We start from the raw sequence: 25,922 nt of genomic DNA, 5'->3' as shown, positions 1-25,922 counted from the left end.
CAATGGAGCGTTGTAGAGCTTCGTTTTGGACGCTGATTTTTCTTCTTCCTGCAGCAGCATCTACTGTTCGATTCACGACGACCGTCCTCGACGGAGCGAACGCTACTCTGAATTGCTCAGGCTGCAGCGGAGCGTGGACGTTTTCGCGAACTCATTCGTCGTTGACCAAAGCAGCGTTTGCTCGTCAGAAAGCATATCTACCTGCAACGTCTACAGGAAACTATGAGATAATCAATGCAACGTACATTGCAAATGACGGATTTCATATCTGTGGCGAAAATCAGTGTGTCTATCGCGTGAACGTGCTCGGTACATATAGTAGTCTAGACGTCAAAATAAAGATGGCTTGGGTTGAAGCAAGCCATCTGTCAGTAAAGTCATCATGCTGTTCCTGTTCCTAATTAATTTAAAATTAACTAATTAAAGCATAGCTAAATATTCAAGTGTGTAATTGTGAATTTTTACTTGACACTCTTTATTCACGCATGCAGGTCCTCCTATGAGAAATGGATCAACTGAGATTACTCATTGGTGCTCTTCAGTTGCATCTATATGTGACGCTGGTATGTTTAATCAATGCGGGGTCATTGGCAATCCAGAGCCAAACGTTGTCTACTGGTCAAGAGTATGACAGAGATCAATTACGCGTGTTTTTATCTAAAGTCATTTTGTTTAGCACAACTGTAATCGCGTGCTTTCTCCGGAGTGTTCAGATCTCCCTGAGACTATTTATTTATACTCCACTGAGAGTATTCTCCAAGATGCGAAAAACGCTAAATCTTGTTTATGTTGGCAAGAAGACGTAAGTGTTGCTATTTACTCTCTGGCCTACAACTGCACCGCATCCAATAGCCAGGGAAACATCACTGTGCCCGTAACACTGTACCTAGACGGTATGTGCACATACGTACACATTACTTATCACTGTAAACTCTCCTTTTCTCCTTTTAGATAGCTCTGAACTTGGGTCGTTTTATCGTGATGGTCTTTCGCCCAGTATAACTGTCACGGAAGGACAGAATGCTACCCTACGAGTTCGCATTATTGGTCCTTATTTTACAAAATTTCAGTGGCGGAAGAATGGGATCAATATTGAGAAATACAACGAAACTCGCTTTACTGTCATGTCAATGCTAGTCAATAAGACCAAGCCAATACTTGAATCAACGCTACAGATCAATAGTGTAAGCAAAAACGACGAAGGGAAATATTCCTGTGAAGCTTCGTTCAAGAGCCACAGAGTCACCTCAACTCAGCTTATAGTCAAACGTGCGTTTGCGTTATATATAAGTTAAACATTTGAAAATTAACGATGTGCATCATTTTGCAGGACGTCCGTTTCCTCTGTGGGCAATAGTAGTCATATGCAGTGGAGCTCTAATTATCATGATAATAATTATCTTTGCATTAGTTCTGGCAGCTGGCCTGAAGAAAAAGAAGAAAAGAAATGCTATTCAACGTAAGCAATATTTGGCCACCTTGAAGACTGACTGACTGACAAAGTCGCGTTTATGTTAGGATGTTTTATCTGGGACTACTACGTTAGCTTCACGTTATCCAGTAAATCAAGTGCAAGACAACTTTCCTCCAACTGCCAGTCCTTTTTCAAGGACGTGCTAAGACCGGCTTTGACTAAGACGGGCTCTAGCTATTACAATTTGCACGCTCCAAGTGACAGTCGAAGTGGTCCTCGTCTTGGCGACGACCCAATGGTTGCATCTCACCAGGCCATAGAAAAATCATGGAAGATGATCGTTGTTATTGACGAGGAAGAAGACGAGGCTGGCTTCGAAGAGCAGAGAGCGGAAGTGGCCGACTATCAAACGGACATCGCTGCATTGGAAGACGAAAAAGAGAAGATTCATCCGTCGTTTGTGATCATACGGCTCGGCAGCCGTTTGACGGCTACAGATGTTGGAGTCGACGACCCTAGGTCTGCTATTGTACTAAAAGAAGAAAGCATGTCAGATTTCAAGAAGAGAAGTGAACTTAGAAGCGCCCTTATGGAAGCAAAACAAAGTAATTAGCTGAAATTGACTCATTCTTTTTTTTCAGTTTCTTTTGCTTGTAGATTCTGAATTTATTTGGGACGTGGCCTTGTTCTACATTGACAGTGACAGCGATTTTGCTCACAAAGTGCGAGACGTTATTCAAACGAGGCTTAGGTGCTTAGTTCAGTCATTTTGTCATCGCAATCCTGACACGTGTCATTTGTCGACGCGTCGCGTGGCCGCCTACAGTCGATCTGTAGTTGCCATTATTTCTGACGATTACGTGGAGCATGCGTGGGAACAAGACAGATGGATTGTCCAATCAGAAAGGAAAGCTTACTTACCCATTATTGAATCTCATCGCCTTACTTGTCCTCTTCCTGCCGAAATCAGTCAAATTACATACGTTAGAAAAGATGAAGATGATTTTGACTCGAAACTGATTCGAGGTCTTTCAGAAATTAAGGCTACTTGAAAACACTATTTTTTGCGGCTCGTCATGTTCCCTGCGTTATGTTTGCAGTATGCCTAGCGTGCGTTGTAATGACGAAACCGGTGCGTCCTGTCATGAAAAAAGTGGTCCGGCCAGAAAAGTGGTCCGGGACCACGCCAGAAAAGTGGTCTGGGGGGCAAAAAAAGTGGTCCGGGGGCAAAAAAGCAATCTTACCCATATTTTTGATATTTTGTCGACGTCAGTTTATTTTACCTTATTGAGACGTTTGTATCAGCACCCCCCAATTATTTGGAGCATGCACGAGACTCTCTGCTGCGTATTTGGAGGTCCGGACCACTTTTCTTTGCTCAAAGAAAAGTGGTCTTGCATAGAAGGGGAGTGGATGCGCACGAGCAGTGCACTCGCGTACTTTGTCGTCGATCGATCTACATCGCGAAGGGTACGCGTATGAGCAAATTCGAGCCCGGACCACTTTTCGGTAGGCCGGACCACTTTTCGAACGTAAGAAAAGCCGTCCGGGGGACCACTTTTCTCGTGACAGTCCGTCAATCCAGCATGGACATCGTTCCTGTCAAGCTAACGTTTGACGGCGACGTACGCCGTTTCAACGTTCCATCGAACATATCCTGGTCGAAATTTGAAGCAAAGGTCCATACGTGTACACGAACGGTGCGTCTACAGCTAACGCGCCCAGTTCTCGACAGGTCAAGGACGTTGTCGGTGCGCGTTCGGTTCAAATTATCTACTTTGCCCAAGAGGCCAAGTGTTTTTTCTGTGTAGCGATGAACGATAGGATCAACGAAAAAATCATTGATTCTTCGATTTAGGACTTTTTTGAGGAGATCGGCGATATCTGGCTTGATCTCTTCGAAGTCACGCTTAGAAGGCTGACAATTCACGAGCAACTCACCATGGCGAAGCTAGCACTGAGATGACGTAAGACTGCTCGGCAGTGCTCGCTTTAGGCCATCCGGTCATGCATAGAGCTTTAAACTTTTAAATAAAAAATAGCGTTAAAAAGATACATTGGCTATAAAACAAAACAAAACACTAGGATAAAAAAGATATATTGGCTATAATTACATCAGATCAAGGTAAATAATGGTAACACTGAGAGCAGTTGGTATAAACATATGACGTACGTTACAGATCGTTCATGACTTGACTAACGACGCCAGTTCCGTATACCTCCTCTGCAGCATTTCGCTGACAAACGCTTTTATCAATAAGAGCTATGCACAAACGTCTCACGGTCGCACACGATCCGTTTTGATCTAGCCATCGATGAAGTATGTCGTGGGGACAGTCGCTTGAATCCCACCGATTTTTCCGTTCTACAACAACCGTATAATCTTTATTTATCTTCAACTTACGAGCCAACGCTTTCCAATGCTCAGTCAAGTAAGGAGCCAATTTTTGTAGCTCCTCTTCTGTCACCTTACGGTCCAAGTCACTGCTTGTAAGTGAAAGACCAGCTCGTGGGCTTCCTGATAAACTTGATAGCTATTGGTGCAAAAATTCACAATTACGCACGGGTATAAGCACACACTTACATCTTTTATTACAATATCCGCGGACAGCTGCATTCGTGTCCCTTTTACACCAAACGTAACAATCACATGATCGTCAACGGTCTCACGACTGCAATGAGAAAATCCAATTACAAAATCGTATGGTCGATGAGAGTGCTCGTTTTTTGAGATTGCTTGAAGGTCCCTAAAAGAGATTTCGCGCGGGAATCCCCACTTTGGGCCGGTATCAATACTCCATGCAGTAGACTGGAAACTGTTAATTTCAGCAATCACTGGGAGCTTTTTCGTAGGCATTTCTGGGAATTCGCACTCGCAAAGGTCATCAAACGGTCGACTTCTTGTCACTTTATACGCTTGCGGACCAAGTCCTCCGCGCTCTGCATTTATAGCTTTCTGTTGCTTTTGTTTGGTTGAACTGCATATAATTAAGATCACTTTAAAGGGTTGTCGGTTTAATTCAGAAAGAGCAAGAACCATCATTGATAAATTAAGACGACAACCATCGTTTCGCCCACAAGTGTGACAGAAGCTGGTTGTATGAATGATTATCTGGTCGGGTAGTAGAACAGCGTGTCCAAATCGAAAAGAAACGACTTGGTTCAGAGTTGTGAAAACGCACAGCGGTTTCATACGTTTCCTGGAATCAGTCCCACTTTCATACAGCAGCGTAACCTTGATGGTGTGTTTTTCTCTGAAAGTAAAGTTGTGCTTAAGTTTAAGAGTGGCTGCCTTTTTTAGCTTTGTGCCGTGTGGTAGAAGCCGGACGACATCTGTGAGCGCAACTGCGGTTTCGTTCCTGTACTCGCCACCGTCAGTGAGAAGACAAGAAGAAACTGGAATTGACACGTCAACGGCACCAGGAGGAATTGACAATCTGCACTTTCCTTCTGAAATCGTTAGATTTAACCCAGACGGAGTCAGTTCTTTACCAACCACCGGTGATATTTTGCTCAACAGAACAAAAATGTTGTCGATAGTCAGTGACGGAAAGTCAATAAACTCCTACATAACAATGATAAAACAGGTAGTAGTCGTACAGTACTAATTACCGTTTTCAAGAAATTTCGTAGTAAGTCAACGGCATCGCTGCGGTGGATAAGTTTCAGAGAGATCAGCAGGTGACCGACAGTGGCATTTTGTAATGAACATTGCTGCTGCCACTTGTTCAACACAGCTATCGTTGGCGAACCGCCGAGATCCTCTTTGAACGCTTTCTCGTCACTCTCTTTAAGGCTTCTTCCTGTTAACTTTGTCCAAAGAGCTCGCCAGTCATTCCCGAGAGGATCGCTTTTATCAAGCAACGTGCAAATGTTTCTTAGCGCGAGGTGAACTTGAGGATCTATCAAATCGAACATGGACGTTGATTGATCTAACAAAAAGTCTGCAAGAAGTGAATAGCACCGTAATGCTATAAATTTAAATTTCAGCTGCGATGAATTAACCTGCTGGTGAAGCGTCTTTTTTTTCCTGATTTTGTTTAGCAGTTTGAGACGTCTAGTCAACAGGCATTATAGTAGATAACGGCTAAGATCTAGATTTACCATCTCTAAGGAAGCGTCAGTTAAACGAGGCAACGCTTTGTCAATGCCGGGATATCCAGATGACTCTTTACCGCCATCTTTCTTCAAACTTGCGAGAGCGCCTCTAGCATCAGGGTAACCGCTGGCACTTGTTTGTCCTCCTGAAGTTTCTAATTCAAGGGAATAACTGATATTATACAAAAGCTTACCCAGTTCCAATGCCTCGACTTTGGCGCCGAGTTCCCTTGCAATGACAGCAGGGCTATTACCTGTGTCGCTTTCTTCATCCTGTACAGTGGCAGCCATTGGGTGTGGCTCTTCATCTCTCTCTGAATAGACAAAAGCATTGGGCTGATGACATTCTGATGAAGGCTGAGTAACGTAAGGGGGACGAATTAACTCAGGACTCTGTTTTTCACGATCTACAAAAGAACGGCAATTTTAGTGAGAGATTTTCGGAAGGAGGCGTTCTAACCTGCTTTAGGAGTCAGGATAAAGTTGCCAGTGAAACTCATACCTTCAAATGTAAAGCTCTTTGCCCTGCGTCTCTCTGGGAGAGAAGACGCTCGTGACCTTTGTTCAGTGTCGTATCCACTGCTTGAGAGAGATGACGCTTCAGAAGTCATCTAATGTTTTTATACTACGCATACGATTATATGCAAAATGCTGATTGGTACCTCAGAACCAATGAGATCTCTTTCGCTCATCTAAATCAAAGTATCGAGTGCTGAAAATCTCATCAACTGACTTACCGTCTCAAGCAGTTGAAACATGTCGCTAATTGGCAAACGTTCAAACTCATTCTTTCCTTTCCACAAGATCAGATTCCTGAAAACGTTTGTGCCAGCGTTACTTTCTCTGCACTTTTCCTTGTAGAACTGTTCGTCGGTCAGACGAGGCAGTTCACTTTCCATAACAGTTGCCGGTCGAAGGGTATCGTTCCAGTAGAACTTGACAGCGAGAGTGCCAGGTGTTGAGGCACCGGCTTGAAAAAAGAAATCTCCTTCTTGAAATGTCATTTGGGGCTTGTGAAAAAAGACGACGTAGCAGTCGCGAAAGACGAGAGGAATGCTTTTCTAGACATAAAAAACGATTTTAGCTCGACAACTCCAGAGAAGATTCGGCTAACCACTTTTTTGATTGTGCACAAGAGGTCGAGTGTTTTATCCATATAACCTTCCCAAAACTGCTTCTCCGAGGTAAAATTTGTGTACGGATGAACGATGGTATCAACGAAAAAATCGTGGATTCTTCGATTTAGGATGTTTTCGAGGAGATGTGCAATACCCGGCTTGATCTGTTCAAAGTCGGGTTTATGAGACTTGAGAAAGAGCTGTTAGAGCGGTTTTAAGACGCTAAACCGAACATCTCACCATGACCAGCTAGGAATGGGCCTATGAGTGGGCCTATGCAATGACTCCACTTTCAACATGAAGGGCCCGTACGGGCATGCGTAGACACTCCGGCCTCTCCAATGCAGCGTTGTAGAGCTTCGTTGATTTTTCTTCTTCCTGCAGCAGCATCTACTGTTCGATTCACGACGACCGTCCTCGACGGAGCGAACGCTACTCTGAATTGCTCAGGCTGCAGCGGAGCGTGGACGTTTTCGCGAACGTCGTTGACCAAAGCAGTGTTTGCTCGTCAGAATTCATATCTACCTGCAACGTCTACAGGAAACTATGAGATAATCAATGCAACGTACACTGCAAATGACGGATTTCATATCTGTGGCGAAAATCAGTGTGTCTATCGCGTGAACGTGCTCGGTAGTAGTCTAGACGTCAAAATAAAGATGGCTTGGGTTGAAGCAAGCCATCTGTCAGTAATCATGCTGTTCTTAATTAATTTTAAATTATTAACTAATTAAAGCATAGCTAAATATTCAAGTGTGTAATTGTGGATTTTTACTTGACACTCTTTATTCACGCATGCAGGTCCTCCTATGAGAAATGCATCAACTGAGATTACTCATTGGTGCTCTTCAGTTGCATCTATATGTGACGCTGGTATGTCTAATCAATGCGGGGTCATTGGCAATCCAGAGCCAAACGTTGTCTACTGGTCAAGAGTACGACAGAGATCTATTACGCGGTTTTTATCTAAAGCCATTTTGTTTAGCACAAATGTAATCGCGTACTTGATCCGGAGTGTTCAGACCTCCCTGAGACTATTTATTTATACTCTGCTGAGAGTATTTTCCAAGATGCGAAAAACGCTATTGTGAATTGTTCATGTTTGCAAGAAGTCCTAGGTGCTATTCACTCTCTGGCCTATAACTGCATCGTATCCAATAGCCAGGGAAACATCACTGTGCCTGTAACACTGTACCTAGACGGTATGTGCACTACTAATATATTACTGTAAGCTCTCCTGTTCTCCTTTTAGAATGGCCTGATATTGGGCCATTTTATCGTGATGGTCTTCCGCCCAGTGTAACTGTCACGGAAGGAGAGAATGCTACCCTACGAGTTTGCATTAAGGGTCCTTATTTTACAAAATTTCAGTGGAGGAAGAATGGGATCAATATTGAGGAATACAACGAAACTCGCTTTACTGTCGTGTCAAGGCTAGTCAATAAGAACATGTCAAAACTTGAATCAACGCTACAGATCAATAGTGTAAGCAAAAACGACGACTGGGATTATTCCTGTACAGCTTCGTTCAAGAAACACGAAGTCACCTCAACTCAGCTTATAGTCAAGCGTGCGTTTGCGTTATATATATAAGTTAGACATTTGAAAATTAATTATGTGCATCATTTTGCAGGACGTCCGTTTCCTCTATGGGCATTATTAGTCATGAAGTGGAGCTCTAATTATCATGATAATAATTATCTTTGCATTAGTTCTGGCAGCTGGCCTGAAGAAAAAGAAGAAAAGAAATGCTATTCAACGTAAGCAATATTTGGCCACCTTGAAGACTGACCGACTAAGTCACGTCTATGTTAGGATGTTTTATCTGGGACTACTACGTTAGCTTCACGTTATCCAGTAAATCAAGTGCAAGACAACTTTCCTCCAACTGCCAGTCCTTTTTCAAGGACGTGCTAAGACCGGCTTTGACTAAGACGGGCTCTAGCTATTACAATTTGCACGCTCCAAGTGACAGTCGAAGTGGGCCTCGTCTTGGCGACGATCCAATGGTTGCATCTCACCAGGCCATAGAAAAATCGTGGAAGATGGTCGTTGTTATTGACGAGGAAGAAGACGAGGCTGGCTTTGAAGAGCAGAGAGCGGAAGTGGCCGACTATCAAACGGACATCGCTGCATTAGAAGACGAAAAAGAGAAAATTCATCCGTCGTTTGTGATCATACGGCTCGGCAGCCGTTTGACGGCTACAGATGTTGGAGTCGACGACCCTAGGTCTGCTATTGTACTAAAAGAAGAAAGCATGTCAGATTTCAAGAAGAGAAGTGAACTTAGAAGCGCCCTTAAGGAAGCAAAACAAAGTAATTAGCTGAAATTGACTCATTCTTCTTTTTCAGTTTCTTTTGCTTGTAGATTCTGAATTTATTTGGGACGTGGCCTTGTTCTACATTGACAGTGACAGCGATTTTGCTCACAAAGTGCAAGACGTTATTCAAACGTGGCTTGGGTGCTTAGTTCAGTCATTTTGTCATCGCAATCCTGACACGTGTCATTTGTCAACGCGTCACGTGGCCGCCTACAGTCGATCTGTAGTCGCCATTATTTCTGACGATTACGTGGAGCATGCGTGGGAACAAGACAGATGGATTGTCCAATTAGAAAGGAAAGCTTACTTACCCATTATTGAATCTCATCGCCTTACTTGTCCTCTTCCTGCCGAAATCATACGTTAGGAAAGATGAAGATGATATTGACTCGAAACTGATTCGAGGTCTTTCAGAAATTAAGGCTACTTGATATTATGTTTGCAGTATGCCTAGCGTACGTTGTAATGACGAAACCGGTGCGTCATCGTCGCGTCATCGTCGCGTCATCGTCTCATCCTGACTCATCAGGATCCAGAGCATCGAGAGATGGACATCGTTCCTGTCAAGCTAACGTTTGACGGCGACGTACGCCGTTTCAACGTTCCATCGAACATATCCTGGTCGAAATTTGAAGCGAAGGTCCCTAGATACGTGTACACGAACGGTGCGTCTAGCTGACGCGCCCAGTTCTCGACAGGTCAAGGACGTTGTCGATGCGCGTTCGGTTCAAATTAAATACAAAGACGAAGAAGGGGACGAAATCTGGCTGAGCAGCCAGATCGAGCTCGCTGAGGCGTTCAAGGTTTGAGTCCCTGACCACGCCCCCGTTGTGCTTCTACAACTCGCAGCTTGCTTTAGGTCGTCAGGGAGAGCACGTACGTGCTTCGATTGGTCGTTGAAAAGGCCGAAAATGAAACGATCGAGACGACTTCGACTTTGACTTCACCTATTTTGAAGCCAGTGTGTCAAGTATAGTTGTTGTTATATGGGACGTTTTTTGCGAGTCGTCTTTTGTAGAAAGCCACTTTGTCTTCCTCTTCTTCTGCTTCTTCTTCTTCTTGTCGCTATTACTCGGAATTGGCTAAAAGCGTTGGCGTGGAACAGACGAGAAAGCGCAAGGAGAAGTGTCAAGATGATGCCAGACCTCCCTCGTGGTTTCACCCGGAAATGAAAAAAGTAAGGAAAGAAATCCTAGTGCAACGGGTTTTTTTTAAATTGAAAGCTACGTAGATTCTTTCTGAACTCAAACTTGGAATGAGTGAGCCTCGACCCAAGACTTCCTATTCTGATAGTAATTGCGTTTGTCATTATCTGCCCGAGGGCTCGAGCCATTGATTTAAATTCTTTACTAGCTACTTTTTGCCACTTGAACATCATTTGCGATGGTTGCGATAAATTGATTTTTGGCACACGTTACAAATGCGGGTAGGCGAAAGTACGCGAGCGTTTTCTAATCTTTATCGCCATTTATTTTAGAAATTGTGCTGATTATGATCTGTGCGAGGTTTGTGAGCCACTTGGCTTGCACTATCCGGATCACGTGTTCTTGAAAATCAAACGACCAATCAGCACTTGGGCTGGAAAGAACAAGCACGGACAGCTGAAACCGCTTCTGAAACGTCCACTCTATTTGACTGCAGAGCAAGAGAGAGAACGGTTTCTTTTTTTTTAATTAACAAGAAAATTCAAGCAAAGAAGACTATGTATGGGTTTTAGAGAGGCCAAGTTTCTAAAACTTCTCTGTGGAAAGAGGGAGAAAAAGGAGAAAAAGAAGGCCAAAAAGAGGAAGGACGAAGACGACGCGATGCCAAGTTCTCGTCCTGCTGCAGCTTGCATGGATAATCGTTCAGAGAGCTTTGAAACACTCTCTGCTGCCGCTGCGGCTCCTTCGCTCACAGGTGAGAAATCACTAAGAACGAGTGGTTTTTATTATAGATAATTTTTATAGAAGAGGAGATTGTCACAAGTCAGCTGGCTCAGCTCAGTGTTCAGCAAGGTATTTTAATTAAAGAAACTAGTCGTGTTATGAGTCTTTACTGGTTCTTTTAGATCTCATTGACTTTGAGACGTCGAGTGTCAAAAGTTGTGACTCGGACGACTTCTTCGTCGTTCCCTTGCCGGAGTGCTTTGACGTCACGAAACCTCTGGAAGAGCAGCCAAAGAAAGATGACGTCGTCAGTCAGCCCATAGAAGATCCACCAGAAGAAGAAAGACTGAAAGAAGGTCCACCAGAAGTGCCACCAGAAGAAGAAGAAGAGGACTCCGTTCAACGTGACGGTTCTCCTCCTCCTCCTCCTCTTCCTCGGGCTGTTGTCATGGCGGCCAATGTTCAGAGCAGCCTCGGCTGGATTCCTCCCGGGGGACAATACGTTCCTCCATGGACGCGTCGTGAGGCTCAATCTCCACTTGATCAACTGCTTGAAATGGGTTTTGGAAATCGAATGCTCAACGCCAGAATGTTGGACAAGCACAAGAACGACGTCACTGCTTGCGTTCAGGAACTTCTTACTGAGCATCACGACAATGAGTGGTCAGAAAAGAGACATTGAATAAGGTGAGCCGGTTTTGAATGAACAGTGAAACTTGATTTTTTTTCTGTCACTTTTGTGTAAGCTGTTGATTGCTGTGCTTGTACGCTGTTATATATGTATGCCGCGGATTCAGCAAAAAATATCGGTAAGCATGATGTTCTGTATGAAAAATTAGTCTGCGTGTAAAAGGCTAAAAAGAGGGTCTGGCTAAGGGGTGGCAATGGCTCCGTTTTTCATAACGCCGTGCTTTCATGTGCTAACTTTGGGCTTTCTTTCTCTGGTTGCTTTTCTTTTTCTTCCTCATTATCATCAACGTTCGTATTCTCTTCCGTTTCTCCAGCTGCCTCTTTTTCGTTCTGCGTATCATTGATTGTCTTTTCTTTGCCATCAGTCTCTTCAAAGCAGTAAATGATTGTTGTATTTTAATTTGGTACCAATTTATTACTTTCCGCGTCGTTTTCTTGCTTTTCATCGTTATCTTTCTCTGTTTCTTTTTCCTTTTCTTCGTCACGTATCATCTCTTCGTTCTTCTCGTCTTTTTGCGGGCTATCAACGAGGTCTACAATTCTCTCTTCACTGGTCATGGCATTAAATAAGGTAATAACATTAATTAATTACCTTCGTCCACTTTCTCTTTTTCTTCGTCCACTTTCTCTTTTTCTTGGCCTTTTCTTTCTTCTTCTTGTTCTTCTCCTTCGTCTTCTTCAGATGTCATTTCTTCACTTTCCTCGTCTTTTTGCAGGCTAGCAATGACGTCGTCACTGACTCCCTCTGCGCTTTCAAAAAATGCAAAAATCTGTGCAAACGATTTCCATGACGTCTCCTCGTGAGTAATAGTTCCTGTAAACAATCAATAATTTATTCAAAATAAGATGCTGCCCCAAGGCACCTGCTGAAACGCAAAAGATGTCTCCTCGGTATTTTCGAACAAATTTTCCAACATACTCATTTGATGACACCCAATTAATAGCACGCTAATCAATTCAAGCAGTTTGCATCAATGCACCAAATTCTTTCCTTCTACCAACCTGCTCAAACCAAGTCCGCGTTTCTGCATCAGCTATTTCCAAGCTGATACTGTGAACGGAATCTGTGAACGCAATTTTTCGAACTTTTTCTCGAGCATTTTCATATTGAGACAACTTGTGCACAAATATTTACGATAAGAACTTAATGGTTAGAGATGCGTTACCCAGGATACGGTCACTACGCCCCCATAACTGTGAGCCATGACATCAATAAATTTGGCGGGGCATTTGGAAAGAAAGTGACGCCACACGTATTCCATGTGTTCCTCAGGAGAAGAAGACCCCTTTGATGAGATCAAAATTATTTTACATTTGTGAAATACCACTGCTATGTACTCTGATTCTTCTTCTTGTCCACCTATCGATTTCAACGGCGTTGTGGTTGCCATTGGTGACCAAAACAGCATACCCAAGCTAAATTACTTTGAATAGCATGGACAGTATTAGCTTCTTTCATATACATACCTCTTGAGCCTTCTTTATGTAAGGAATCTGAGAGCCTTGCTCAAGATTGTTGTTGATTATTAATCTACCAAAAAAGGGAGTTGATTCTGATTACTTAAGTATTTAACAAGATTTCATAATAACCTGCGAGACCACTGTCCTGCTCTAACAACCCCACTCCCATGTATTATCACCAGGAGTTTTTCCTTATTTTCCGTACAGTCCTCCGAAGCAAAAAAGAAGCTACCGGGCTCCTCTTCGTCTTTATCAAACTAACAGCATTCCCGTAAGATAAATTTGAATTAGAGACTGTTGGCAGATACAGACCGGAATCTCGATTTTTCTGAGGCCACAATCAGTTTCCAGTAGCTGAAATATTGTTTCATCGACAACCTACTCGCACAATAAAATTGAATAAGCATCGCAAGTTAATTCCCCGAACACCAGGGCGCGCGCGGGCAAAGCCCGCGCGCGCCCTGGTGGGAGGGTCTCTCAAACGTGATCGCCCAAAAACCAAAGTGTGTGTCTGTCGGTAACCCTGACGTCACAATCGCACTTGGGCCAATCACGCACACATGTGCCTTTATGACATCACATTCATTGTGATGTCATACTCTCCCGTATTTTGAACAAAATGTACATAAAAAGGTGACGTCACAGTTTATAGGAACCCCGGATTGTGTTTAAAACTTTTCAGGAAGGAGTAGGCATATTATACAGCCTACATTATCGAGGATAAATACTATTAAACATAACGGGCACATAGCAATGAGCTTTATTAGTAACGTTCATAAAGGGAACGCAGTAAAGGAGCACGTTGGGTTTGTCGTGCTGCGAGCGCAGCTCGCAGCACGCAAACCCAACTGCGAGCTGATAATGGGCCTCGCGACACGATCACCCAAAGGGGCAGAGGTTAGCGTTAGGAGAGGCATAGCTCTGCGTCACGCGTACATAAGAGGCCAAATTGTAGGCTTTTGCGGAAAATAAAGCACGCCAACTCACGTGGTTAGGCAGTGCGATGCGAATTATGCAAAAATGATTTACAAAAATTAGAGTAATAAGAATGTGCTGGGGGTGTTCGGGGATCCCATGATGGCTCACGAAAAGCCATCATTATCTAGTATATAGCTATTAATCACTTTTCCCAACGCTTCGTATCTCGCTTGATTGAATTGTCGATCGTCTTCCCGTACGACGAACTGAAAAGGCTTTCCGGTTTCGATATCTTCGATTCTTCCCTCTAGGTGCGTACTGGGTTGCTGGTAGATCGGAAATGGTGCTGTTGCTGTAGTGTACCTGTGTTGAATGTGTAGCCAAAGCCTTCTAGAGTCGTCGGAAATGTCAAATCATCGCATTTCTCGTTTGTAGTTCCCATCAAAGCATCTGCGTCTGCTGGCTTCGAAGACATAAAAGCAAAACTTGCTACGAAGACACACAAAGCGGTAAAACCAATTTTTACAGTGCTGTTTTTGTTACCACTAACGCACGCTAATAGTCGCGAGATGACATTTTTTCATCAGTGTACATTGAAAGTCAAAAAAGTATGTATTTAAAGACTAGTACTCAATTTTTTAAGTATGTCATGATTCTCTAACATTAATACCCCCCTCCGCTTCTTTTCCCCCCATTGTCGTCCTTTTCTTTTCATCTTTTTGTAGGCCACTAACGAAGTCGACAATTCTCTCTCCACTTTCAAAAAATTCAAAAATCTGTGCAAACGATTTCCATGGCGTCTCAGCGTGAGTAATAGTGCCTGTTAGACAAGCAATTATTTTTTCAAAATAAGATGCTGCCCCAAGGAACCTGCTGAAACGCAATAGACGTCTCCTCGGTATTTTCGAACAAATTTTCCAACATACTCATTTGATGACACCCAATTAATGGCATGCTAATCAATACGAGCAGTTTACTACACTTCAATGCAATTCATCGCTGCTACCTACCTGCTCAAACCAAGTTTGAGTTTTTTCATCAGCCATTTCCAAACTGATACTATGAACGGAATCTGTGAACGCAATTTTTCGAACTTTTTCTCGGGCAATTTCATGTTGAGACAACTGTGCACAAATATCATCAGGTAAGAACTTATCGTTAGAAAAATATGTTACCCAGGATACGGTCACTACACCCCCATAACTGTGAGCAATGACATCAATAAATTTAGCGGGGCATTGGGAAAGAAAGTGACGCCACACATATTCCATGTGTTTCTCAGGAGTAGAAGACCCCTTTGATTTTAATAAGAATTGCAATTATTTTACATTTGTGAAATAATTGCTGTACTCTGATTCCTCTGCTACTCCTCCTATCGATTTCAACAGCATTGTGATTGCCATTGGTGACCAAAACAGCATACCCAAGCTGAAATAGTAATTAAACAGTATTAGCTTAGTTTATATACATACATCTAGAGCCTTCTTTATGTAAGGAATCTGAGAACCTTCATCAAGGCTGTTGTTGATTATTAATCTAGCAAAAGTATTTGATTCTAATAACAACATATCATATATAGTAACCTGCGAGACCACTGTCCTGCTCTAACAACCCCACTCCCGTGTATTATAACCAGAAGTTTTTTCCCATTTGTCCTGCAATCTTCCGAAGCAAAAAAGAAGCTGCCTTTATTAAACTAACAATATTCACGTAAGATAAATTTGAATTAGAGAACGTTGGCAGACACAGACCGGAATGTCAATTTTTTTGAGGCCACAATCATTTTCCAGTAGCCGAAATATTGTTTCATCAACAATCTACCCGTACACTAAGTGAATAAGCATCGCAAGCTCATTTCTATAAGCACTTTTCCTAACGCTCCGTATCTCGCTTGATTGTACTGTTGATCGTTTTCCCGTACGACGAACTGAAAAGGCTGTCCCGTTTCGATATCCTCGATTCTTCCCTCTAAATGCATAAATCCTATAAAAAGGCAATGATTCTATCTACTGTGCCTGTGTTGAATTTATAGCCGAAGCCTTCTAGAGTCTTCGGAAACGTCAAATCATTGTATTTGTCGTTTATAGCTCCCATCGAAGCATTTGCTTTAGAGTTGCTACAAATGCGGTAAAACCAACTTGAGCATGAATCAGCCGAGATCTCGATGCGGCGGATCGGATCTCAATGCAGGTTTACCACTAACGCACGCTGGTAAGAGTACGTAGCGGTCGCGTTTACTACAGTCCGGTGCACGAGAGAAGCATGGAAAGAGCAGTAGCCGATCTGCGTACGGAATTGGCTAAATCGAAGTCGCCTCGATTGCGAGTTGACGTCGGTCGCTTGTCTGACTAGGAGTGTTATGTTTGGACGTCCTGGCAATGGGAAAACGTCGCTGCCATGCGAGGCAACTGAAGAGCCATCTCGTCGGATTCACTTCACCGCGGTGAGGTTACAGTACGTGCTAACCTATATGTATTATTCTGCATGGTCAAACGGACTCGGAAGCAAAAGGAATCCCTATTCAGTCAGTCCGTGAAATATCGATGTTACACCCAAGCGGCTTCCCGCATTCATGACAAGCCAAGCCGGAGACAGCCAATAGCGTCAAAGAATCATTGTTAGTTAGTATCCATCGCATCCTACCGTGACGCTTCCTCGTTGCATAATAATCGGCATTCAATGATTACTACGACGTCGTATCTCTTCAATTAGCAGCCAAACCAATCGCAAGACGGAATCCCTTCGACGCTTCGTTTACTTAGTCCTGTGGCTTCAGTGCAAAGTGACGTTTAAATCTAGCCAGGCAATACGATCGGAAGCGATCTATGCTGTTGCTTTGCGTGTTGTGCGTACCTTGGTTAGCAGAAAGACGTCACAGGTACCTGTGGTCTATTATTTACTAGCTAGTACAAACAATCTCTTTAGCTTCCGTGGGCTTATCTAAACGCTGGAAATGTCGGTTCTCTCATCGAGGGCACTAGGACTTCCCGACCTCACAAACTATAAATGCAGTCACAGTCTTCGGCCTGCGTCATTCTGTTGAGAAGATGCTCTGCTATTCTGTCAGTTTTATTGTTTTTATTTGTGTGCCGCTGTGTGCATTTGTACAGGGCGCCCCGACCACCAGGCCACCGCTATGTCAGACATATGGCGGATCACCGTGCAGTTTCCCGTTTACGTACAAAGGTCAACGCTACACTGCTTGCACCGAAGAAGATTCTCCCAATTATGCTTGGTGCGCAACGGGGACTACAGCAGATCTCACCGTCACCTCTTGGCACTACTGCATTAATCCCACATGTTCGCTTCAGGACTCGACGCCACCTCCTGATGCACCCACCAATGGAAGCAGTTTTAGGGCTGGAAATCCTGGAAGTGCTGGCACCACTAGAAGGCCTGGGAGCGAAAGTGCTGGAGGCATCAATACCACCCAGCAGTGTCCGACATACGCTGGATTGCCATGCGTCTTTCCGTTTACGTACCTTGGTCAACGGTACACTACTTGCACACAAGTAGATTCTCCCAATTATGCTTGGTGCGCAACGGTGACTGAAGCTGATCTCACCATCACCTCTTGGAACTATTGCATTAATCCCCAGGCCGAGGCATGTTCGCGCCAGGACTCAACGCCACCTCCTGTTGTACCCACCAATGGAAGCAATTTTCCAACCACCAGGCCACCACCGCTATGTCAGACACGCGGCGGATTGCCATGCGTATTTCCGTTTACGTACCTTGGTCAACGGTACACTACTTGCACAGAAGCAAATTCTTCCGGGCATGCTTGGTGTGCAACTGGGACTGCAGCAGATCTCACCTTCACCTCTTGGGACAACTGCATTAATCCCCTGGCCGAGGCATGTTCGCTTCAGGACTCGACGCCACCTCCTGCTGCACCCACCAATGGAAGCAATTTTAGGGCTGGAAATCCTGGAAGTGCTGGCACCACTAGAAGGCCTGGGAGCGAAAGTGCTGGAGGTATCAATACCACCGATCAGTGTCCGACATACGGTGGATTACCATGCGTCTTTCCGTTTACGTACCTTGGTCAATGGTACACTACTTGCACACAAGTAGAGTCTCCCAATTATGCTTGGTGCGCAACGGTGACTGAAGCTGATCTCACCATCACCTCTTGGAACTATTGCATTACTCCCCAGGCCGAGGCGTGTTCGCACGAAGACTCAACACCACCTCCTGTTGCACCCACCAATGGAAGCAATTTTAGTGCTGGAAGTGCTGGAAGCGCTGAGAATGCAGAAAGTTCTGGGAGTGCTGAGAGCGCTGAGGGTTCTGGGAGCGCTGGCAGCGCTGAGGGTGCTGAAAGTTCTGGGAGTGCTGAGGGTTCTGGGAGCGATGGGGGTGCTAAAAAGCCTGGAAGCGGAAACGCTGGAGGTATCAGCCCCACCATCACCACCAAATCAAAGCAGTGTCCGACATTCAGTGGATTGCCATGCGTCTTTCCGTTTACGTACAAGGACCACCTGTACACTAATTGCACGAGAGAACACAATGGATTCTCCAATTTACCTTGGTGTGCAACAGCTACATTAAATCTTGTTGTCACCTCTTGGTGCTACTGCAGTGAACCCCAGGCCGAAGCATGTTCGCGTCAGGACTTAATTCGTCTCTGAGTAACACGATTATATACCATGACGTGCCTGCGATTCTTTTCTTTTCTTTGTGCAACCGTTCCATGTGTTGTCTGTCAATAAAATCCTCGAAGAACTACTGGATATACCGTGCAAGAGCGCACGAAGTGTCTCGGAGCCTGGTGGTAACGTATACATCTAGGCGGACAATAGAATCAATCGCGGTTTACCAGTGACGTCCTTCTGCTAACCGAGGTACGCGCAACAAGCAGAGCAACGCGGAATCGCGTGGGTCGCTTCCGATCTATTATTGGTCGTGTACTGAATAGCAAAAGCTGTCTGGTTTAGCTTCCACGTCCTCCCTCTGTTGCGTGGCTTGTCTAAACGTCCGGAAACTTCATTGACGTCACTAATGATGCAGTAGCGCGTCTTTGACTTCCCGACCTCGCTTCCTAATAAACTAGAAATGCAGCCACAGTCTTCGGCCCAAGTCATTTGGAATTGTCAAGCACTGTTGAGAAGATGCTCCACCATTTCGTCAGTTTTATTGTTTTTATTTGTGTGCCTCTGTGTGTATTTGTACTGGGCGCCCCGACCACCAGGCCACCGCTATGTCCGACGTACGCCGGATTACCGTGCAAATTCCCGTTCATATACAAAGGTCAACGCTACACTACTTGCACAACAGAAGATTCTCCCGAGAATGCTTGGTGTGCAACTTTGACTGGATCAGATCTCACCATGACCTCTTGGCACTACTGTCCCACATGTTTGCGTCAGGACTCGACGTCACGTCCTGCTGCACCCACCAATGGAACCAATTTCAGTACAGTCAACGCCCAGATGGCCAGACGATGTATGACAACTGAATCTGGAATACCGTGCAGGTTCCCGTTCGAGTATAACGGAATCACATATCATGAATGCACGACCGTCGACTTTGGTGACACTCTGTGGTGTGCAACCGGCGACAATCCTAACATAGACTATGATGTATGTCAGTGTGATGATACCTCCACCATAGACACTCCGAGTGCTTCCAGCACGGGATCAACGCAGTGTCTGACATACGATGGATCGCCATGCGTCTTTCCGTTTACGCACAAGGGTCAAGTGTACACTAATTGTACAAGAGAAGATGATACAACCAACTTTTTTTGGTGCGCAACAGCTATGTCAGGTCCTCTTGTCACCTCTTGGGGCTACTGCAGTGAACCTCAGTCCGAGGCATGCTCGGGTCGGGTCTCAACACCATCTCCTGCTGCACCAAGCAACGCCCAGATGGCCAGACGATGTACGACAACTACGTCTGGAATACCGTGCAGATTTCCGTTTGTGTATAATGGAATCACGTATGATGAATGCACGACTGTCGACTTTGGTGGGACTCCGTGGTGTGCAACCGGCGACAATCCCGACATAGACTATGGTATATGCCAGTGTGATGATACCTCCGCCACTCCGAGTGCTTCCAGCACCGGATCAACGCAGTGTCTGACATACGATGGATGGCCATGCGTCTTTCCGTTTACGCACAAGGGTCAAGTGTACACTAATTGTACGAAAGAAGATACAACCAACTTTTATTGGTGCGCAACAGCTATCACGTCAGGTCATCTTGTCACCTCTTGGGGCTACTGCAGTGAACCCCAGGCCAAGGCATGCTCTATATCTCCTCCGGCCTCTATTTATTGAGTTTAAGCGGTGAATTTCTTTTTGAATGACACGATGATAGACTACATATGCCTGCAATTCTTGATATGTTTTTTCTTGTCTGTATGCACGTCGTCCGTCAATAAAGCTCCGAAAATTTACATATGCTTTATCTCGTGCGTGCGTGGGAGAGCGCGCTAAGTGTCTCACTCTGGAGGTCTCTGCCTGTCTCTTTTCTGCCAGGGTCTCTGCCAGGGTCTATTCGCAGCTCTTCGGCCTCTGTCGGTCGAAGTTAGAGTTTGGTAACGTTTTATTAGATGCTCAATGGTGCAAGACAGCTAAACGACCTCTTTAGGCTTCGTGCACGATGCGCCACGCAGCGGCCCGCGCGCGGCTGCTGTATCTTTTCGCTTTGATCGCTGTCGATGTAGGCGATCACTTGTGTCCGCCAGTTTCTGTGGGTACGTAGGCGATTCACTGACGATTGCAAACGCTGCTCGGGGTTTTGTTTTGCTGGTACTGGTTGACGCAGACATTACAGTTGTCGGCGAGAGGCTTTGCACACACGTTACCGTCCTTTGATGACATTTTTTCTTTAGCTCTCTGCAAATCGATTGAGAAATTGCTCGTCAATTCATCGCTGATTGATTTTGCTGCAATTATGCTCCATCCACATCTTCGTTACCCTGGAATCTGCAAGTCGTATCGAATCGTGGATTGTCTTGTGGATGCAGGTATGGGACTGGGCGAATGCTTCACCACTACTAGAGATTGATTCTATGCAGAGGAGGTGTTACTACAACCACCAGTCATTTCCGTTTGGTTCAAAAATGAGCCAGTGCACATTAGCCTTACAGATCACTCTCACGCAGCTGCCGCTCAGACGTTCTCCGCATTGGCTGAGAAACTGAGATGGACATCTATGGCTGTGATTGGAGATAGGAGTGACGGTGATAATCCATATGGGTGCAAAACTGTAACCCTTAGTATTGGTGTAGGATTTAAGTTTGACGAAAATTCGTCTGTTGATCTTGTTGTCCCGGCAACACGGTTGATGCCTGATGATCAACTGGATAGACTAGCTGACCTTATTGTCACTAATCACGACGCGGCTTTTGTAATATGCACAACAGTATCTTGCTACAATTTTTTTCTGAAGGCAAAGCCAGTGAATAATACTAGGATTTCTTCGGTTAAATTTCCTTGCAGATTTTTCACCGTACTTATCAAACCACGAATTTTAGCTTTCTTATGAACGAAGACACAACCCAAAAGGCAACTTTTCGGACTACTTTATTGTCTTGTAATTTTGATGCGTTACAGATGACGTTTGACATGCCAGACTGGCCTATAGATACTGAGGCGAACGTATTGGGATTGAGAAAGTCTCACCATCAGCACGACCAAGACATTGTAAAACGACTCAGAGCGCGAATTGAGCAAATGTGCGGCTGCTCTCGTCTATCCGACATCAGTTGTTTTTATCGAGAGAAGATCAACTGGTAGGAAAGTGTTATCAAGAAAAATATTCAATTTAGATTTTTTTCTAAGAAAAGGTCTTATCACTTCACACTATAATGGACTTTCTTGTGTCTAATACAGAAAAGGAAACCAAAGCTTTTGTCGATCGCAATGTGAGCCTATTTTGAATTTTTTGAGCTCCTTTGTTATTAGCCAAGTAGACTGTCAGTTAATAAGGTAAGGTTTCAAGCAGCTTATGACATTCTGAAATTTTGTTACATTCTGAAATTTCGGTTGCGGGCGTTTCAAAAGGTTTAACCTGTTCGTTCGCCTTGACATCATTAGAGAGCCTTATGTTTGCAGATTGGATTTGCTCGCGACAGTCAAGTGACCTTGTCACACGAACACACAGTCGTCCAAAAAGAAGACCAAGCGACAGAAAGGCGACCAAGATGAGCTGTCCCTTGTTCTCCAGCGGCGCGTAGCAACGATAACCCGTCACAACTACACTTTCGTGTCACGAAGGTAAAAATATAAGGCAATGCGCAGTGAACTTTGTCCTACTGTAGGAGTGGCCGTTTTTGATGTACGATCCCAACAACACATTTCCAAGGGGAGAAGACACAGAAAACAATCTCACCGGCTTGATCGTTGAACTGACGAACGCCTTGGCCAAGAAATTAGACTTCACCTACACCATGACTCTAGCCGTGAGTGAGCCTTTTCCGCGCTTCGTTTCTGCGCTGGGAGCTCGCGCTGGGCAGCGTCGAAGCCGTCGATTCATCAAAAGACTTTCTCCTATATCTATCTATCTATCTATCGTACACCGAAATCGGTTCCCAGTAGGCCTACCTACGCCTACAGTGTAGGCCTATCTACACGTCGGTTTCATTGTCCTCTGGTGCACTTTTGACACGGAAAAAACGAACGAAAGCCGCAGGTAGGACTTTATCACTTTGTACTCACGAAACTTTCCGTTCACGCGGATCTCGATAGTAAAAGCTGTACTGTAGACACGGATATGGAAGCAAACGCACCAATGAGCATGCGACTCTCCAATGAGCATACGTGCATAATACTTTACGACTTTTCACATCACGGCCAGTGCAGCTGAGATTATCCGGAGAGGCAGAAAGATGGAACCGTCGACAAACTGCTCCATGCAAAGCACGAGTCAATTGACACTGTCTTGCTTTGAGTGTTCACAAACGACACTGCCCTGGAAAGAATACACGATCGGCACAATGTCTATGTTGGAGATCATTCTCAACGTTGCGGTTATTGCTTGGAGACTGAAGAGGTGTAGCAGCCAAGGTAGTGTCGCCCACTGGTCTCTTCTCGTCATCAATCTAGCGACAGCAGACGGACTCTTCGCTCTATCGAGAGTAACTAATCTTGTGGCTATGAAAGTAGCTGGCACTTGGTTTCAAGATGTGACCGCTCTCACCAAAGGTTTGTGCGTCACGTAGTTCATTATCAATCATTTCAAGCGTCGTTCAGAGCGTTCTAATTATGATGGGCGTCGCTCTGCTGGCCGTGAGAGAAAGCATTGGACTCTGTGGAACGCGCAAGCGGAATCCAATGTCTGGTGTCAAAGGTCTTCTCATCTCTTTTTGGATTATGAGCGTTGCTTATGCTGTTACGTTCTCGTTCTTTGTTGTGACTACTACAGAGTTATTAGTTGGTCGACGTGCTGGGACTTTTTCGTTCCGGACAGAGGTTGCCAAGCCACAAATTTGATTACAGCGGTAATATTGACAGTTCTTATCACCGGAGTTCTGATGTCGTATATTGTCATTTTCTTTGCCATCAAAAAGTATAATGTCTCATCAACGGTATCTCTGGTGGGAATTAATTAAATTGCTGACTATCGTCTTTGTTGATGGTATTCTGATTCCTATGATTTTGGTCTGGACACTGTTTTGCCTGCTCAGGAATGAGAACAAAATTTCTCTGATGAGCCAAGCTGAAATTGTCACGAACGTAGTATCTGACTATGCTGTCTCTGTGGTTTTTCTGCTCAATCCAGTCATGTACACACTGTTAGACAAAAGCGTCTGAAATAGGTGCAGAAGAAGAAGACGCAAACCTAAGCACCAATGATGTTGCTTCTATTCCATGTGAAAACACCCGTCTCTTTTCAAACACTACTCATTTGATGAACAAAAACCGAATCAATCACGTTGAAGAAATAAGATCTAAATCAGTACATTTTTATTGTAGAAACGTGATGCACGTGCCGTCTGCTGTTGATTAGTTCCCGGTTGTGAAAAGCTAATGGAATACTTTCGGAGCCAACGCTTGGCAATTTTCGGTTCATTATAGCCTGTCGCGTCGTTGAGGCAATGATAGCCTTGGCAGTCGTCCAGATAGACTACGTTAGCTTTTCATTGTCCTCTGGTGTCTCACAGTGTGTAGGGCCTACAAATGAGATCAACCACAAATGAGATCACTACGTCATGATGACGTAGTGATTCGTCACAGTGACATCACGACCTCCATGATGCTATTCCATGCCAGAGAGGTGAAATACGTTTCAGATGTAGTAGGATTCCATCCTTTCAGCGGAGCGCAACAGAAAACGCGTCTGATCTCATTTGTGGGTGATCAACCACAAATGAGATCATCACAAATTGTGATTAAGTTTGATTGCCGCAAGTTAGCAGTACGTCGAAAGTGCTAAAAGCGTGTGATCTCATTTGTGGGTGATCAACCACAAATGAGATCAGCACAAATTGTGATTAAGTTTGATTGCCGCAAGTTAGCAGTACGTCGAAAGTGCTAAAAGCGTGTGATCTCATTTGTGGGTGATCAACCACAAATGAGATCAGCACAAATTGTGATTAAGTTTGATTGCCGCAAGTTAGCAGTACGTCGAAAGTGCTAAAAGCGTGTGATCTCATTTGTGGGTGATCAACCACAAATGAGATCATTAGGGTATTTGAAGTTCATGTTGAACAGGTGCGTGTTATTGCCCATCACCAACATTTGTCACCGCAAAACAAGCGGTGTATCTTTAATTTGCTATTATCACTAAAGCATAGACATGCAACTGCGGGACTTCGCCAACGGGCAGATCGCCAACGGGCAGATCAAAAGAAAGGGAGTAAAGTAGCCTTACAGCAGAGCCAAGAAGACTGCAACGCTTTAATGAAAATTCCACGTCAATCCTTCTTATTCCGATGGGGCGTCTCCGTCCAGTATTTTCCTGGCATTGTGTCAAGCAACTGGTCCATCTCGCGTTTGAGAGACTTCATATTTTCCTTCATGTATTCCATGTCTACGTAGACTAGCCACGCGACATCTCGATTCACTGAGGACAGGTCCAATTCTTTGCACGTAGGATCTTTCATACCATCATATTTTATCCAGTTGTTGTCGTGGAATCGAAAAAGAGCGACAAAGTGGCATTCGCCTTCATGAACAAGCGTCATGAGTACGGCTACATATCTGCAATGCAGGAGTCGTTGTACAAGTAATTCTTCACTTTTTATTTGCTCACCTTTTCCCGTTGGGATTAGTAGGAGAAAGTGTGTGAAGTGTTACTGTCACCACTACTTGTGTTTGTTTCAGAGCCCAGACAACTTTCAGCCGGAAAGACGTCCCCTGATTGGCTATTACCCTCTGAGTCGCTATCACTTCCGCCCTCTGAATGGCTGTCGTTGCTGTTTGAAGAAGTGGGCGCAAAGGGCATAACCGGTTTTCGGCCGTAGAATACCTCATATGGACAGTATTTACCAAGACTTCGGTGTACGCCGCTGTTATATAGATACTGGTATTCCTCAAGCTGATCCGCCCAAGATATCGTTTCTGAGTCCGATCGAATGTCAACTTGAAGTTTAGTCTTCCACGTACGATTAGATCGTTCTATCTTTCCTTGCGATTGTGGATGGTACGGTGACGACCTTCGAATCTGAACGCGCCGTTTTTGCAGAAGCTCTGTAACTTCGCCCATAAACTCTTTACCCCGGTCACACTGAACAATTTGAGGATATCCCAATATTCCATAAACTGCGCGAAGTTCTCTTGCTACAGTCTTCGCCTCTTTGTTTTCAAGAGCACGGAGCACTAAAAATCGACTGCAGACATCTAAAATACCAAGAACGTACTTGTACAGTATGCCATTACTTCCTCTTGTTGGTCTCGAAGAAAAGTCAACTAAGTCTATTTGATTATGGTTGTGCACCGTCGATGAGCGCACAGTTTTCAATGGTGCCTTGCTTTTAAAAGTTGGCGCCACAAGTCGATGCTCGGGTTGATTGTTGAGCCACTGTTGGATTTGAGGCTCAGATATACCTCCATAATGAGATGATATTCTGCGAAATAAT

At 44.5% G+C, this 25,922-nt stretch overlaps 7 protein-coding genes and 1 long non-coding RNA gene across 15 annotated transcripts; 5 read left to right on the top strand and 3 right to left on the bottom strand.

The window, feature by feature from the left end:
* Positions 1 to 2: 2 nt before the first annotated feature.
* On the top strand, positions 3 to 2,477 carry LOC136190593 (uncharacterized). The gene is made up of 7 exons (XM_065978807.1): positions 3 to 309; positions 492 to 625; positions 677 to 893; positions 952 to 1,269; positions 1,331 to 1,459; positions 1,519 to 2,019; positions 2,072 to 2,477. Exons 1-7 carry the CDS (start codon positions 3 to 5, stop codon positions 2,464 to 2,466), a joined length of 2,001 nt encoding a protein of 666 aa, XP_065834879.1. The 3' UTR covers positions 2,467 to 2,477.
* Positions 2,478 to 3,426: 949 nt separating this feature from the next.
* LOC136189879 (uncharacterized) lies at positions 3,427 to 6,939 on the bottom strand. Of its 2 annotated transcripts, none has more exons than XM_065977910.1 (11): positions 6,871 to 6,939; positions 6,627 to 6,818; positions 6,250 to 6,573; positions 6,175 to 6,204; positions 5,973 to 6,123; positions 5,707 to 5,919; positions 5,519 to 5,658; positions 5,420 to 5,471; positions 5,027 to 5,358; positions 3,999 to 4,979; positions 3,427 to 3,948 (listed from the first exon to the last, which is right to left on the bottom strand). In XM_065977910.1, the coding sequence occupies exons 1-11, from the start codon at positions 6,871 to 6,873 to the stop codon at positions 3,589 to 3,591; spliced, it is 2,778 nt and encodes a 925-aa protein (XP_065833982.1). In that variant the 5' UTR covers positions 6,874 to 6,939; the 3' UTR covers positions 3,427 to 3,588. The 2 variants fall into 2 exon arrangements, with proteins under 2 accessions (XP_065833982.1, XP_065833983.1); XM_065977911.1 differs by having other exon boundaries at positions 6,630 to 6,818.
* Positions 6,940 to 6,980: 41 nt separating this feature from the next.
* On the top strand, positions 6,981 to 9,367 carry LOC136189896 (uncharacterized). 3 transcript variants are annotated; one of them, XR_010670476.1, is made up of 7 exons: positions 6,981 to 7,237; positions 7,432 to 7,565; positions 7,616 to 7,832; positions 7,883 to 8,200; positions 8,264 to 8,390; positions 8,446 to 8,946; positions 8,999 to 9,367. XR_010670476.1 is itself a non-coding variant. In XM_065977923.1 (6 exons), exons 4-6 carry the CDS (start codon positions 8,318 to 8,320, stop codon positions 9,316 to 9,318), a joined length of 894 nt encoding a protein of 297 aa, XP_065833995.1. In that variant the 5' UTR covers positions 6,981 to 7,237; positions 7,432 to 7,565; positions 7,616 to 8,200; positions 8,264 to 8,317; the 3' UTR covers positions 9,319 to 9,367. The 3 variants fall into 3 exon arrangements, 2 of the variants coding, with proteins under 2 accessions (XP_065833995.1, XP_065833994.1); XM_065977923.1 differs by having other exon boundaries at positions 7,616 to 8,200; XM_065977922.1 differs by having other exon boundaries at positions 6,981 to 7,565.
* Positions 9,368 to 9,459: 92 nt separating this feature from the next.
* Positions 9,460 to 11,638, top strand: LOC136190790 (next to BRCA1 gene 1 protein-like). Its single transcript, XM_065979055.1, has 10 exons — positions 9,460 to 9,591; positions 9,650 to 9,754; positions 9,811 to 9,912; positions 9,970 to 10,128; positions 10,183 to 10,243; positions 10,305 to 10,377; positions 10,429 to 10,608; positions 10,669 to 10,850; positions 10,901 to 10,948; positions 11,002 to 11,638. Exons 1-10 carry the CDS (start codon positions 9,499 to 9,501, stop codon positions 11,499 to 11,501), a joined length of 1,503 nt encoding a protein of 500 aa, XP_065835127.1. The 5' UTR covers positions 9,460 to 9,498; the 3' UTR covers positions 11,502 to 11,638.
* On the bottom strand, positions 11,532 to 14,428 carry LOC136190791 (cotranscriptional regulator ARB2A-like). Its single transcript, XM_065979056.1, has 12 exons — positions 14,252 to 14,428; positions 14,095 to 14,195; positions 13,283 to 13,348; positions 13,100 to 13,227; positions 12,977 to 13,040; positions 12,848 to 12,925; positions 12,676 to 12,795; positions 12,512 to 12,625; positions 12,373 to 12,457; positions 12,102 to 12,323; positions 11,929 to 12,042; positions 11,532 to 11,877 (listed from the first exon to the last, which is right to left on the bottom strand). Exons 1-12 carry the CDS (start codon positions 14,361 to 14,363, stop codon positions 11,717 to 11,719), a joined length of 1,365 nt encoding a protein of 454 aa, XP_065835128.1. The 5' UTR covers positions 14,364 to 14,428; the 3' UTR covers positions 11,532 to 11,716.
* Positions 14,429 to 14,520: 92 nt separating this feature from the next.
* Positions 14,521 to 16,526, bottom strand: LOC136190788 (cotranscriptional regulator ARB2A-like). The gene is made up of 10 exons (XM_065979054.1): positions 15,904 to 16,526; positions 15,756 to 15,856; positions 15,640 to 15,705; positions 15,472 to 15,584; positions 15,361 to 15,424; positions 15,239 to 15,316; positions 15,064 to 15,183; positions 14,899 to 15,012; positions 14,759 to 14,843; positions 14,521 to 14,708 (listed from the first exon to the last, which is right to left on the bottom strand). Exons 1-10 carry the CDS (start codon positions 15,980 to 15,982, stop codon positions 14,536 to 14,538), a joined length of 993 nt encoding a protein of 330 aa, XP_065835126.1. The 5' UTR covers positions 15,983 to 16,526; the 3' UTR covers positions 14,521 to 14,535.
* LOC136190787 (protein Gawky-like) lies at positions 16,137 to 18,619 on the top strand. 2 transcript variants are annotated; one of them, XM_065979053.1, is made up of 3 exons: positions 16,137 to 16,175; positions 16,241 to 16,766; positions 16,814 to 18,619. In XM_065979053.1, the coding sequence occupies exon 3, from the start codon at positions 16,936 to 16,938 to the stop codon at positions 18,520 to 18,522; it is 1,587 nt and encodes a 528-aa protein (XP_065835125.1). In that variant the 5' UTR covers positions 16,137 to 16,175; positions 16,241 to 16,766; positions 16,814 to 16,935; the 3' UTR covers positions 18,523 to 18,619. The 2 variants fall into 2 exon arrangements, with proteins under 2 accessions (XP_065835125.1, XP_065835124.1); XM_065979052.1 differs by having other exon boundaries at positions 16,147 to 16,766.
* Positions 18,620 to 21,319: 2,700 nt separating this feature from the next.
* LOC136190145 (uncharacterized) lies at positions 21,320 to 23,881 on the top strand. 4 transcript variants are annotated; one of them, XR_010670513.1, is made up of 7 exons: positions 21,321 to 21,408; positions 21,457 to 21,635; positions 21,685 to 21,767; positions 21,808 to 21,906; positions 21,958 to 22,119; positions 22,164 to 22,534; positions 22,591 to 23,881. It is a non-coding gene; the product is annotated as an uncharacterized lncRNA (long non-coding RNA). The 4 variants fall into 4 exon arrangements; XR_010670514.1 differs by having other exon boundaries at positions 21,320 to 21,408; positions 21,690 to 21,767; positions 21,958 to 22,534; XR_010670515.1 differs by having other exon boundaries at positions 21,320 to 21,408; positions 21,958 to 22,534; positions 22,608 to 23,881.
* Positions 23,882 to 25,922: the final 2,041 nt, after the last annotated feature.

This window comes from Oscarella lobularis, chromosome 8, assembly GCF_947507565.1.
Source record: "Oscarella lobularis chromosome 8, ooOscLobu1.1, whole genome shotgun sequence".
NCBI lineage: Eukaryota > Metazoa > Porifera > Homoscleromorpha > Homosclerophorida > Oscarellidae > Oscarella > Oscarella lobularis.
This window is presented reverse-complemented; position numbering and strand designations above follow the sequence as displayed.